This window comes from Sinohyriopsis cumingii, chromosome 14 (assembly GCF_028554795.1).
Source record: "Sinohyriopsis cumingii isolate HCF-2022 chromosome 14, ASM2855479v2, whole genome shotgun sequence".
Classification (NCBI taxonomy): Eukaryota; Metazoa; Mollusca; class Bivalvia; order Unionida; family Unionidae; genus Sinohyriopsis; species Sinohyriopsis cumingii.
In genome coordinates, this window is record NC_142974.1 from 93,124,662 (window position 1) to 93,140,087 (window position 15,426).

General features: G+C 42.7%; 1 protein-coding gene across 6 annotated transcripts in view; it reads left to right on the plus strand.

Moving 5' to 3' along the window:
• The window catches only part of LOC149784409 (uncharacterized), a 176,243-nt gene that overhangs the window by 113,649 nt on the left and 47,168 nt on the right, over positions 1-15,426 (plus strand). For 2 of the 6 annotated variants that reach the window (XM_089932458.1, XM_089932461.1), the window contains one exon: positions 136-156. The exons of the other annotated variants lie outside the window; for them this stretch is intronic. In XM_089932458.1, coding sequence (XP_089788584.1) covers positions 136-156 — 21 coding nt within the window. The remainder of the gene's footprint in view (positions 1-135; positions 157-15,426) is intronic. 6 annotated transcript variants of the gene reach the window in all.

Consider the following 15,426-nt stretch of genomic DNA (forward strand, 5'->3'; position numbering starts at 1 on the left):
CTTTCACAATAGTGTTGGACCATGTTTTTACTCGTGTATATTATGGTACATGTGTTTTGATGTTTTGCATTTATATTTTTAATTTATTCGAATTCCTGGCGACAAAAGCTTCACACAAACTTTCTTTTCTTTCAGGAAGAAGAAGGGAGAAGAAAGGTAAGTAGAGATTAATATCAAATAATAAACATGGCATCTATGTGACTGGCTTCCGTTTCACAGTTAGCCCGCTGAAACAAACAAGAGATCTTGCAATTATGTTTCAGATCGTCAATGAGTGATTGCCGTTTGTTATTCTGATCGGTACAGAGAGAAGGATTAGTCAAAAGATCACCGTATATAAATTCTCTACATATATATACTACCGGTACTACGTTTGCTCTGTCTGAAGCATAGGTACTTTATTGTCAAAACGAGAGCGAAAGAGACAGCAATATTTTTTCTCGTGACAAAAAGATTATAGGGAACGCAATGTAGTTGTCTATAACTCACAGTTTTCATGCGTCCTCATGAACAAGAAAGAAATGATGCGTTTCAGAGACTGATAGGATAAGGTTGCTTTACTTTGATGGGAATGGATACTTGTAATTTTAAATTGCATTTTGTTCAGGTATTCATTTTGATGTTGGTAACTTTAATACTACTACTACTACTGGTAGTACTAATACTAATATCGTAAGTAGTTTTAAAAATAAATAATATATGTTTTTCAATAAAAATGACAGACATGCAGACATCTTCCTTGTGTGACCTTATTTCTTGTGCGTTTCTTTGCTTGTGTTCCTCGACATTTATTCCATGAAACCCATATACTCATCGCAATAGTAGATTAACTCTTATTCTTCAACAAAGCAAAACTCAATGGCATGTGTCATGAATGTGTTCTTTATTTTGCAATAGGCTAGGCCCCTGTTTATATTCTCCTACAGATTATAATACTTGTATTTTTATGTTTTCGTGTCTATATTTGTACAAGTCCTACGTGATGATGACGGAGGACATGCAGAAGTATCAAGACGTCGATGCGGGCACACACGTGACATATTCCACTTTGATGTCTCCAAACACACCGAACGTATCTAAGACGTCCCAGCCGATATCGAAATCCGATGGATGGTGGTTCCAGGAGCTGATTGCGTATGCTACGCGCTGGAGACCTCATACCTATTCATGACGTTGCACGTACTTAATGGAAAAATGAATGTCCTTGTATAGACAACATGCTTAGAAATTAAACTCCTCAGCGCAGACGACAAAACGGAGTCTCCCTTGCCACCACAATCGTTCCTTTCCTCCAAATCTCGGTTCCCAAGTTAGTCGCTAACGTCATAGCCCCTTATGAATGGCTGCAGCTGCGCAGCCCATCACCGCAGCAACTCCAAAAGCTACCATGAGCAGCGGCCTGAGCTGAAAACGAGCCTCTGGTCCATAAAAATAAAAATATAGTAGCATGACATATTACGTCATCATGCCGTACATTTCAGCGGATGTTACGCTGTCTCCACAGCAGAAAAAAAGTATCGCTGTAGCTGCCACTCATAAAATACCTCCCTCCATCCAACTCAAACTTCTTATCTCCTCGGACCCAATAGACGCTTGCTGACCTAGCCTCAAACCACTTCCTTGGCCAAACACAAGACAGCTCGGAAAGTCATCATCCTGAACCCATCCTCGGCACGGGTGTCCAAGCAAGAAGGATGTATCTCTCCTCTGCCAAAACTTCACTGCCACTTATATTCGGTATCGGTGAGGATCTCCATCTGCATGTAAAAGGGATTTCCAACAACAGAAAAAAGTTCTAGGCAACTTTGATCTCAAAGATCTCTTTGCTTCTCCCTCTTTCCGATGCGTCTGATTTCATAACCAACTTCCTGAACTGACAAACTCCTATGAGAGCTGTATCATCAATCTTCAAAATTATTACAATGGACAGGACTCCCACTGGGTCGCTATCGTGAATGATCCTCGTTCTAGCGATGTAGACTATTTCGGTTCATTTGGTTCGCTTCCACCCGATGAGGTTGCACGATATCTCCGCTCGTTACATACAGGAGCAGTCTATAAACCCTTTCAGCTTCAAAACGTCAACGATAGCAACTGTGGATGGTACGAATTGAATTACAACCAGGGCAGACACAGAGGGAAATAACCCTTCGAAACACTTTTAGATCTTCTTTAGTACCATGGACTCGTGGTGTCTCAAGTGTAAAGCCAAGAAGGAGAGTGTGAACCCTCTCGAGTTGGTCACCAAACATAGGAGACTCATGTTCCAATCCAGGTGTGCTGCCTGCGGTTCCAACCAAACACACTTCATCAAACAACAGGGCACTAAAATGTAGAGCAATCGGTATAGAATCTGCATCATTGCAGACATTGTGAGCTCAATGCGAGATGCGTGGACCTTCAAGTGGAAAGAATTATGTGCTTGTGATAATGTAAAGAATGGGGACATCGAACTTTTCTTGGGGGGGGGGGCATTGATGTCCATGCCCTCGTTGAGAACTTCCAAGACATCGAGGTGGGTGGACGTTGCCAGGACATAAATACACAGAGTCATGGAACCCGTTAGATCAACAACTGGATGAAGACGATTAGCCACAACCAGGTCAGCAACCCTACAACGGCGTCGATGCCGTTCGCGAAGCACCAGGATATATCTTACAGAGATCATCGCGACGATAAAAAGGATGCGATCGAGTCATGCTAAAATATTTAAAAGAACTCAAGCCAAAAGAAATAAGCGCACGTCTGGCGCCAATATGCTTGACCTGCGATGTAATTAATAGATTTCAAAAAGCAAATAAACCAGGAAAGAAATATCCCAATTCAGCTAGTTGTATATATATTTCGAACACATTTAGAAAAGTACCCCTGAAATAGGGGCCCCGAGTGGCCGAGTGGTCTAAAGCGCTCTCCGTTACGGATCACTGCCATCTCACCTCTGTCTGCGGCGGGTCGAGTCTAGGATTCAGTCAATGTGGGTATGTGAGAAAGCTTGCCAGTAGCTTCTCGTGGGTCGGTGGTTCTTTCCGGGATTTGCCCGGGTTCTTCCTCCACCATTAATACTGGCCGCCATGTATAACCTATCGTGTGCTGAAAAATGGCGTTAAGCCCCAAAACAATAACAAAAAAAAACCCCTGAAATATTAACAGGTTTTTCTATGAAAGCTGCATAAAGAGTCTGAGTCGATTAGGTAAATGTCTTTTTAAGCCTAATCTAAAAGAAAGAGTTCTGAAATAGGAAATTATAACTGAATGCACAAAAATTAAAAGATCTTCCGCCTAATAGTAGAAAAGCATATACTTTATAGAATATAACGGAAGAGACATAGCATAAGTTCATCTTATTCGCGTACTTTGTCATGAAAAACCACTTAACAAAATCCACAAAATAATCTTACACATTTTCAATCCTTCCCGCCTAATATTATACCTTTATCGTTATTTTAAATCAAAATAAATTGATCTAGTAGACATAATATGATGTTTTGTCAAGAAATGTTCTAATGCTAGATAGGAAAACAAATACGATCGGAAATTTAGTCTTGTTAGAGCGTATGCATCGGATTCTGCTTCGAACGCCGGCTAAACTCAACAGTAGTAAGGTGGGGCACCCTAGGGATAATGGGACAAAGCATTAAAATGACCCCTGGGTCAATCTAGGGACAATGGAAATTTAACATGGAGAAAAATCATGGGTCACTCTAGGGACAATGGGAACTTAACATAGAGTTTGGGTTTGTCTAGGGACAAGGGGAATTGAACATGGGATTTTTTTTTTTTTTTTAAATTTTTTTTAAAAAAGTGGTAGGCAATTGAAAGTCATTCTCTTTTCGAGAAATATGGCTGGCCCTGAAAAGGGCCTTTGGTTTTTCTTCTTCGTCTGCTTCTAATTTCTTCTTTTTCTCAACCAACTTCTTATTTTCTCTCCTACACTCTTTCTCTTCTTTTTTCTTCTCTTCTTTCTTCTCTTCCTCCTCTTCTTTCTTCTTCTCTTCCTCCTCTTCTTTCTTCCTCTTCTCATTTTTTCTTCTTTTAAAATTTTTTCGTTCCATTTGCGTATTCTTATCCTTTCCTCTTCATCCTCCTTCTCCTCCTTTATCTCTTTCATGACACCACTTATCATGTCCTTTACCTTTCTTAAGTTATTAATTTCCATCTTTACACGATGGGGACTATAGGAATAGTGGTCTTCAACGAGTCTTATTAACATCTGCTCCATCATTCCTAAGTTGTCTAAAACGTCTTGCAATGTTTGCATTTTGTCAATTTGGTTAGAAGCCATCTTCTTTGTAGAATGGTTTGAACTACGAATACTCTCGGTTCTTATAGTGAAAGCGCGTACGTGAAGGAAAACATCCCTTAAAAACATAAAATTGATCTTACCTAGATCATGACCCAACAACGCGCGGACGTGAAGGAAAACATCCCCCACTTTTCTCATTTCATATAATCAAACCCAAACTATACTCTCCACATACGCTAAGAAACAATAAAGAAACCCATAATCTACTATTCACACAAACTTCCTTGAACATTTACAAACAAAAACACACAAACACATACACTCTCACTAATAATAAAGAGTTAGTGTTTATATTCACACTACTCTACTTACACACATATGCAAATTAATAGTTATTTCTTTTCTAGAGTATTGGGTAGCCCTGAAAAGGGCTGGTTTTTTTGGAACTTCATGGACATCTGGTTAATGGTGGCACCGTCCAGGCCTGGCGCCACATACACATCTTGTCCCCCAGTTACTTTTTACCTTTTTGGGGGAGAGAGCAGAGGCAGGATATGTGGCTTCAGAATCCCAATTTTCGGTTTTTGGGATTCTGAAATTTTTTCTTCTTCTCTCCTTTTCCTCCTCCTCTTCTTTGTATCTTCTCTCCTCCTCTTTGTATCTTCTTTCCTCTTCTTCTTTATATCTTCTCTCCTCCTCTTCTTTGTTTCTTCTTTCCTCCTCTTTTATCCTTCCCTCTTCCACAATGGCTTCCGCGGCCAGTTCATTTAATATGCGCCTGGCATATTCCAGATGCACATGGAGTTCCAACAGTTTCTCCAGTCTCGTGTTCATTTTTGGTGTTGATCAATCAACAAGGGTAGCTAGACTGCCGAACGAGTTTCAATTTATAGTGAAAGCGCGGACGTGATGGAAAACATCCCCCTAAAAACATAAAATTGATCTTACCTAGATCATGACCCAAAACAACAACGCGCGGACCTAAAAGAAACACTCACTCACTTTTTATGCTACCCATCACTATTTTAAAATTTTTTTATTAACCACTTCAATAGACTATCCACATACGCAAAGCAATCCAATCTAACCCCAAATATACACCTCAAACACCAAAAAACATGATTTTAATCTACTATCCACACCAACTTACGTGAGCACTTACAAACACAAACACACAAACACACAAACACATACCCTCACATTTTTTATAAAAGAGTTAGTGTTTATATTCACACTACTCTACCTACACACATTGGCAAATTGATGGTTATTTCTTTTCTAGAGTATTGGGGTAGCCCTGAAAAGGGCTGTTTTTTGTTTGCTATGGCAATCTTTTTAGTTTCTAAGAATGCGATGTCCTCTGAGGATAGACTTTCTGGCGATAGGTCTGCTTCTTCGGAAAGAGAAGAAGAACTCTTTGGTGTCGTTACGACAATCGACAAAGCCTCTGTCAGCTTCAGGTTGCTGCTGCTGCTGCTGTTGCTGCTGCTGTTGCTGCTGTCTCTGAAGTCTGTACTTCTCTGTCCATTCTTCTTTTTCCCTGTTCATTTCTTCTCTGAAGAGCTCTTCTATCAGGTCTTCAGTGACTTTTAACATTCTCACATTCTCTATTTCTTCTGGCTTCGGTATCAGACTGTGTCTGACCCTATGCAAATTCACGTAGGCTTCGTTGAGTTTAGCTAGTTTGGAGCACATCTTCTTAGGAGGATGAGTCGACAATGGATGGTTAGACTGGAAACAACCCCGGTTCTTAAAGTCAAAGCGCGGACGTGAAGGAAAACATCCCCCACACGGTTTTCGAGCCGCAACGTTCAGTGAGTGTCATGAGAGGGATAGTAAGGAATCAAAGAGCATCAATCCAACATTCTTATAGCTAAACAAAAGACAAAGGCATTTTTTTCAAAACACAACATTTTTTATTCAAAAATCACTTAACACTAAACAACAACTCTAACATTTTTAACAATAATCCAACACTATAACATCAAACAATTTTTTCAAATCACAAACATTTTTTCTCAATTGACAATCTGCTTTAAACAGGGCTGACAACGTTGTGAATGAAATTGTGATTTCCACTGTTGGAAATCATTAGGCCATTGATGGACACTACGTTTCCTAGCTTGAGACAAAAGATAAGCATAATGGTCACAAAACCATCGATCTACTTTCACATCGTTTCTAGCAGAAGAACGAGGATCAAAATGAGTCACTAAATGTTCTAAGGAATAGCCTAGGCTGCGATGATGCAGAAAATACACACAGTACTGTCCACACACCAAGGAATCTGTGCCTTGTAATTTCACATTATTGAATCGGGTAGTCTGAGCATTTCTTCTCATAAAGTCGATGATATCGTCTTCCAAAGGGGGCAATCCGTACGAATCGAAATATTCCACACATCCTTCTTGAGGAAAGTAGACGGCTACCCAGTGGGTTCCTGGGAGATGACTGTCGTCCGTGTTGATCACGTAAGCTTGATGGTCTTTAGGTTTGCGATGAGGGAGTTCATCTTTAGCACAGACGACAGGATTCCAAGAAGCCGTATACGAACTGTGGTTCAAAAGGTAATAAAGTTCCCAGGTATCCATGTTTTGTGTGTGCTTTTTTCTTCTTCTTCACAGGTAATAATAAGTCGTCAATTCGATCCTGACTTTTTGCTTGAAAATGTCTGACGAATAAACGGTTATTCGTTCTGTTTCCTCACTCTGATTCAGGAGAGCTTCGATACGATGGATCTCTTGAGTGGTTAATGGTGGACAAGAATGTTCACGCAAGTCTTTATACCACTGGTGCAACACGTCTTTGTTCGAGATGAGACTCCAAGCTTCGTCCAGATACTCGTCCAATTTTTCTTCTTGACTCAACATCAGGCATTTATCGTGTTGAATTTGACTGGGATGATCGTTTTGACATCCATAGCAATTTTTCTTGATCAATTCCGTCATTTTTTTCGACCAAGTGTTTGGCAAAACAGGAGACTAAATGGGCTTCTTGTTCTGGCCATCTCGACTTCATCATGATCACTTCTTCTTCCACAGTCTCCTCACATTTCATGTCCAAAGTTTCTCCACTAGGTAAAGAGGGACAACAGTCTTCCATGGTTTCTAGTAATCTAGAATGACTTCTCTCAAACTGTTGATTTCTATCGTATTATCGAATTCTGCATACAGGATGACGTTCACCGTTTCATCAGGGTATCGGTCTTTAAACTGAATTTCCACACGAATCTGGCCGGATTTTATGGGGTGGAAATGTCCCTCGTCGCTGCCTTGGTCTGGAGTGAAATCAAAAGCCCACAAAGCGTAGCCTCCTGCATAATTCTCGTACGTAATACCGTGACTGGTATTGGTTCCTAACTGTCCGGTGGCTTCGTACAGGGACAAGTACCATCTCAAGTAATTCTTCTTGGTAAAGTCAGGTTCAAACGGTCGGGTACACAAGGTTTTGCCATCGCGACTGACTTCGATTTTGGACACGCCAAAGTGTTGCAAGTAGAAAGGATTTTTTTCGGCAGCTCCGTTGAAGGCTGTATTCTCGACGATACCAACGATCAAACGTTTGGGTAACTGTCCTTGGAACAGATGATCTTCGATCATGGATCGCTGTCCCTTGGGAATGTTGAAGGTTTTCACTTCCACGCGTCGTATGGGATACTTGGCGGTCGTTCTGCTCAACGTCTGACTGATGTCGTTTCCCACTTTAGGTAACACTTCCACACGGCGTACGTAGAGTCTGGCTTCTTGGATTTTGGTTTTGTAACCGTCACTATCAGCCATTAAATGGAAAGCGGTACTGCTACGATTCAGTCTCAGGCGGACATCCACCCCGTTCAGCAAATACTTTTCTTGCAACCACATGTCCAAATGCAAACGATCCATCAGTTCTAAACTTGTGTCGACTCCCGTGATTCTCTTTCTTCGTTCTACAAATCCATCATTGTTGTCTTTCTTTTCATCAGTTTCCAATATTTCAAACTTGGTAGGTTCGTCAGCTTCCCATACCACACAGGCATTGAGATGAGTGTTCTTGGTATCTATTCCGTACGTCAAGAGATTTTCCAGGTAGGCACGATCCATGCTGCTACTGACCAATTTGTTATTCAAGTACAAGTCCACTCCACTGAACAAGGAATGCATGAAATTGTTGACGGGAGCTACTGCTTCATCGTCTATAGGACCTCCAGTCTTATCTAGAACTTTGACTTTCAGGTACAAGTAACTGCTATTCAGATCGATGTAATCTTCGGGCTGTCCTTTGATTTCAAACTCGATGGGAGCGGAATCCGTCAAAGAGGAGACGGGGTGAAATTCCACCCACTGGGATTCTTGCATGGTCATCATGGTGGGGGGCATGGCAAACAGATCCAGTTCCGACTTGGAACAAGCGCAAGACTCTCGGTGCATCATTTTTTTGTTCTTTCTCAATAATCGAAAACGTCTAAGTCTCGAACGGTTCTTCTTTTCTTGGCCTTTCTAGCTTGAAGTCTGGTGAAAGGGTGTTTTCTTCGTCGTCTCTTTCTGCCTTGTCCTTGCTGAATGCCTGACTCGGTAGCGTGTAGGGCATTTATAGGTGTGTCTCGTCGGCCTAAAATGTCTTTGCCCGTTTGCAGCAAGACATTTTTGCCTGCCCTCATGAAGGCTTCTTTAGGGTTTTGTTTGTCGATGATGACATTTTGGAGAAATTCTTTGCCTTGCGTCAGTGCCGCATCTTTCAAGGCGTGCAATCCGCGTGTCACCATCGGTTTCAACACCGGGGCCACCGAACGAAAGGCCGATTTTAACATATCTCCTAAACCGTGTCCTCGCTGTCGAGCATCCCCTCGGTACACTGGATACATGACTTAAGAGTCGTGAGAAAACCGTTTTCGAAAATGGAGTTTCACCGTGACTTTTCCTTTGGTGAATGGAATATTTTGTCCCAAATCTCCTTTTATAGCAATGTTGACCGTGTCCAAATACGACTTGCTGACCGGCAAATAGTGAGGATGGACAAATTCGCGGTGGACGTGGTAAGTGTTTCCACCTTCCTCGTCAGCGTTCGTGGCAGAATCTACTTTGAAAGGAATGACACGCAGTAACGGTACGGAGGTGTGTCCCACTACGTTGTACTCCACCACATCGGAGTACACAAACATCAAATTCAGTCCTTGGTTCAGTTCTACCGGGGCACGAAATAACTTGCTAAAAGACTCGTTGTCGTAAACGATGGGTAATTCGTTTTTCTTCATCATGGCCTTTCTCATGTCCATGTCTCCGCTCAACATGTCAAACAATTCAGGACAAAATAAAATGGACATGATTTTACTTCGTTCAAATTTCATCAAGAAGCGACGAGCTGCTTTGTGGTACTCCATGGTGACACTTTTGTTGACATGCTCCAAAGCTTTCAGAAACACGACATTAAACCTGGATTTTATGGTGCTGACCAAATGTTGACCACTAAAATAATAGCCTGGGGGAATGAACAAGTGATAGGTGGTGTACTTTTGTGTACGGGTTTTCTTGTCATATTTGACATTGCTATCCATCCACTGTTGTATTTGCTCGTCATGAACTTCCACATCAAAAACATTTTGATTGGGAAGGACATTGAGGACTTGGGTCGGGTGAATCATTTCTACTAAAGCCACTTCCCAATGGGCTTCGTGATCTAACTGGATGGCTTGGGAAACACCTCCATGGAACTGTCACTGGGTAAAGTTAAGTAAAATTGGTTTTGGTGACTCATAATTCCAGAGTTCTGTGGCTGTCCGAGGGGTTAGTGGACGTCAGAGGCGTGTCTCCGCCCAAAATGGGGTTCTGGTTGTGGTTGGAGTGGTGACTGGCACTGGACACAAGGTTCCCGTGGTTCCCGTTCGAGGTGAATTTCAGGGAGGGATTAGGAAGCAGGTAACCGATGCAACTGCTCAATAAAATGGTCCACAAATGTTTGTCTCCTTGTTGCAAACTCAAATTGGCGATGGCTGCCCCGATGACACAATACACCACGAAGATTTGGCAGAAAAAGACAATTTGCGTTTTAGGCACACGTTCTCCACACCACACCCACAAGGGTTGTTTTTGTAAATCTTGCACAGAAGAACTAGGTGAAGGAGGAGTGGTCGACGTAGCTGCGTCTGTGTGAAAAGGCATGATGGTCACTTCTTTTTATAGTCGATGACTTGCGAAGCGTCGATCCAAGAATCAAAACTGGGTGGATATCCTTTCCATCGTACTTTGACTTCTTTGACACGTCGTTTGCCCACTTTACGGGTTCTGCGTTCGAGAATGCTTTCGATGTCGTACACGTCGTCTTCTTTTTTGGTGACACGTTGTAACTCGGGCAAATAAAACGTTCCTTTGAGTACTTCTCCGTTCATGTCTTCCAATTTATAGACGGCAGGATGACGGCCATGCACTCGTCCAGTGACACGAAACAATTCGGTCGTCCAGTTAGGTAAGTAACCTTTGTCGAAAGTGCGTTTGGTTTTGCCAATGCGCACCCAATCTCCTACGGCCAACATTCCACTTTTCTTGGGGACAGCCCTCGTCGGGGACGTACCAAACAGGCGCTCAAATACCAACACTTCGTTGTCGGGAGTCACGTCTTGCGGGGCACGTCCGATCCTTCGATGGTAAGATTGGTTGTACGCTTGCACCAGGTGCGGTAAGATGTCGATGTACTTCAGAGTGTGGTGATGCGTAAAATATTTCCACATGCGTTCTTTCAAAGTGCGTTGAAAACGTTCCACGATGCTGGCTTTGGTTTCGGGATTCTCGGTGGTAAAAAAATGAATGTCACGTTTCTTTAATTCTTTTTGGAAAGCTTGGTTCAGAAATTCGGTGCCTTTGTCCGTTTGCCATCGAAGAGGGTGACGACCGCTTTGTTTCAGCACTCGTTGCAGGGCTCGCACTAACTCGCTGCTCGATTTGGAAGTCAAGGGCACGACCCAGGCAAATTTGGAAAAGACGTCGATGACACAAAACAAATATTTGTAGCCACGATTGTAGCTGGCCAAATGAGAGACATCGGCTAAATCGGCTTGCCATTGATGATCGATGCCTTCCACTCGGCTGCGACTTCTGGCAAACTTGCGTCGAATGGGTTTGTGTAAAGTGTAGGTAGCTTGTTCTTGTAACCATCGTTGCACTTGAGGTAAACGGAGACTTTTCAGTCGAGTTTTGGCAGCACGATACAATTTTTGAACTCCTGCGTAACCTGCAGGATGCGAGGGATCGTAGTAAATGCTGGCTAAGACTTTTTCCATTTTTTTATTTTTTGTGTTGGTTGGTGTGTTAATAAGGCACCCACTCTTGGAGGATGCTACTCTTTTTCTCTTGGGGTATTTTCTTGGATTGCAATGCTTTGCGTGTGCGACCGGCAATAGGTGTTGAAGAGGAGGATGTCTGAGCGGGGGATATCGGTTCTTGTTTCACTTCTGTCTTCACTTCTGTCTTCACTTTCTTTTTCTCTTGTGATGAAGAAGGGGCGGCCATCATCTTTTTAATCCATCCAATTCTGGAGGTAGGTGGTGTTGTTAACTTGCGTACTTTTTCTGGTGGAGTTTGAAACCCTTCTTCTTCTTCTTTTTCTGTCTTGGTCACGGGTAGTGATGGTACTGGTACTGGTACTGGTGATGGTGTTGGACTTTTCATCAAGGTCTTAAAATCTTTCAAAGTGGGTAGAGCTGTTTCGTCTAAAGCTTTCTGGTGAAAGAGTTGCAGTCGTTGCAAGAGTTGACCGTACTTTTGCGATTTTTCTGTTTCGGACAAATCTTGGCGATCCATCAAGGACTGCAATTCGTGTTGTAACTGGGACATCTCGCTCAAATTGGGATTGGGAGGTAAATGCGGGGTACGTTGTTCTTGCCACCGATGGTATTCCATCCATCGTTTGTAAGGCACTAAAGCTAGTTTTCGTCCTTCCATGGGGTTGTCAGGGGTCGATTCTGAGATCTTGGGACTTCCGAGGGCCTTTTTATCTTGCTCCCACCAGTCCTTCCAAAATGGTTCCCAAGACTCCTTTCAGTATGGGGCCTAACAAGAGAGGTAAAATACCTCCACGTTGCACTAACATCTTCTTTTTTTGACGAATGGGAATTTTCTTTTGAACCATTTGGCGAAGAACGTGACGATGTTTGCCTAAGCATTGTTTCTGGTGTTTGGACAAAGGGATCGTGCCTTTCAAGACGTTCAAACAACATTCGCACACGGTATCGATGACCTCTCTGGAGGCCGATTGAATGAGTTTTTTTCGTAGGGGTGGAGAAGCTTTGGACAGGACAGATAACATGTCCCCATGTTTGACTAAACGTGGAGGCAATCCTTTCCTTTTCTTTCCTTGGGGTTTTCTGGAGGGTGACATCTTTGCTTGTGGGTTCCGGGACATTCACCAAACAGACACTAACGTCGATAACTTAACACACACCCTTTTATCTTTTTTGGGACTATCGCTTTGTCATAAAGGTGACAATGTTTTTCCCAAAATCGCCAAGGAATCCTCCCCTTTGTTGACGCCTCTTTTTCTTGGAACGACTGTGTCTTTTCTTAGGGTAATGTCGATGCTTGGCTAAGCGCTTTGTCGGATGACGCGTCTGCCTTTGTCTCTTTCTTTTTTGGCTTCTTGGAGGTGACATCTTTTACAAGTTCACTGATACCCCTACTTGGTCACAGGTCTTTTTTATACTGGAACGCGTCGCCACTGATTGTCTTTACGTCGTATTAGTTTGAGGACAGGCATGACACGTCGTGCAGGGGTACGCAACGGACTAAATCGAGCCAGTTCTTGCTTGGACAAATCCAGTAAACTTTGTAACATGCCCGATCTTTCATGGACTTTGATTTTGGGAGAAGGTACTTTGTGAGCAGCAGCCACTGCCGCTAAATGGGAGGGTCCTGCCACTGGGGAAGTTCTTTTGGGGGTCATCAACGGAGAAGTTCTTGGTGTGATCAACGTCTCCAAGTACTCTTCAGTTCTGGGTGTCATTAACGGAGAAGTGGACAAACGTGAGGCTGCCGGAGACGCAGTCACCGCCGTGGCAGGTCGTGGTTTGCGAGTGTAAGGTTGCGTCCTGGCCGAAGTACCTTTCTTGCGACTAGTTTTCTTCTGTGGACTTTTCTTTTTCTGGGGACTTTTTTTCTGTTTCTTTTTCTGGGGGCTTCTTTTCTTTTTCCGGGGTGGTGGTGGTGTCTGGTCAGAGGAGGGTCCTGCCACTGGAGAAGTTCTCCTTGGGGACCTGGTCTTTTTCTTTTTCTTCTTGGAGCTTCGTTGGACTTTTGTCTTGGGGATAACTTTGGGGGCATTAGGATCCCATCTTAAGAGAGAGCGAATGATGACCCCTCCTAGAGTACCGCTCCCTCCAGGTTTCAAAATGATTTGTTTTTTGGTTTGAGTGTCGATGCGGGGATCGGCCAGTTGGACCAAAGCGACTTTGTTTCGATCGAAAAAGCGTTTGGTTTGATGAGGAATCTGAATGATTCCTTGGAGTAATTGACGTGCCGTCACCGTGAACCATCGTAAGACTTCTTTGAGACTAGCTTCTAAGACACGGGCTCGTGTTTGTGGATTTTTTTTCTCGACTGATGCCATACAAGGCACGAATCAATTTGACGGGAAGATGCGACTGAAGGGACGTCATGTTCACACTGTGTGAGACAGACGAAAAAGGGTCCACAAACACGATGGAATCGCCTTGACTTTCTCGCAAGAGGTTGTACGCCGATTGCCACTCTTTGTAACACCACACGATCCGCTGAGGTGGCCGATCGATCAAATGATGTTTATGTTCGATCAAACGTTTGACGAATTCGGTTTTGCCTGAACCGCTAGGTCCGGCAATGAGCATGTTAAAGGGATGGCGAAGATACAAAGCCTCTCAACTGACACGATCTAAGTGTTCGTCGATGACTTTGACAGTAGAGGAAGAGGGAGCAGAGACAGCAGAGGTAGCCATTGTGTGAGAAATGTCACTTGTGACACGAAAAACAAACAAGACAAGAGTTTATATACTTTTTCAAAACACGTTTATTGAATGTTTCAAATATGAACACGAAAGACAAAAATACATAAAACCCAAATAGTGATGTACAGGAATAAAAAACACATCAAAACGATCAAAGTGGAATATAAACAAGTGTCTGTACAACATGTTTTGGGTAACCAAGATGTCCTAGGGCCAGTGTGTAATGTTCTTACAGTCTCTACATGAGGTATTGTCACACAAGTGTCCTCCCGGAATGACCTTTCAGGCATGTCCATGACAGTCCTGTCCTGAAGCGAGTGGTTGTTCTCGGTGACGGGTTCTTCTGGCACCGTCACTAACACAGGTTGAAAAGTAACTTTTTTCCTTGAACAACTCTTGTGCATACTGGGCCACTTCTTGGGTCCAAGCCTCAAAACCCACCTTTTTCCAGTCACGAACATCTGTCCAATGAGGGTGTAAGTCACAAGCTACACACACATCGTCATACACGTCTTGGGTAGCTAAAAGTTGACGAATCTTTTTTTCCTGTTGAGGTCGAGAAGTATCCAGATGAAACCGCAAGGCTTTGAGCAAAAGGAGTTTTTCGTGACCATTTAAGGCCATTGAGGTGGTAAGTACTGATCGTAAAGAGTCCACAAAGAATCGGCTGGTAAACGAAATCCCAGAAAACAAGTCACTAAGACACACACCACTTGTCGTCCCAAATTGAATGGATACAGTTCTTGTAATAATCGATGGTAATGATCTTCCGACATTAATTTGTCATAATTTCCTAAAATAGAATCGGTCTGGGATTCTTTCCTTTTCAATTCAAATGCATTCTTCAAAAGAACGTCACCATATATATGAGGTGAAAACAATATATTTGTCACCCTACATAAATCTAAAATGACATGTTTTTCTTTTGACCAATAATGTACGTACACAGAGACAAGATTTCTGATCAGTCTTTACAGATGTTTTATTTCCCAAAAAATATACCAAACTGACATTTGGAAGTATTCATATACGGCTGAGATGGTTTCTACCGCACGAACGTCTGAAAACTGGATGTACCGACAAACGAAGCAATATTCAACAGCTGTGGGAACACAATCTTCCAATGTTCCACCCTTTGCTCATCAAGCAGGATATCGGCATCATTATGGATACTATTGTTTAACAGTTCAATGAATTTGAGATGCGTGCCGTTATCGTAAAAACAAATCAGTGGAATATA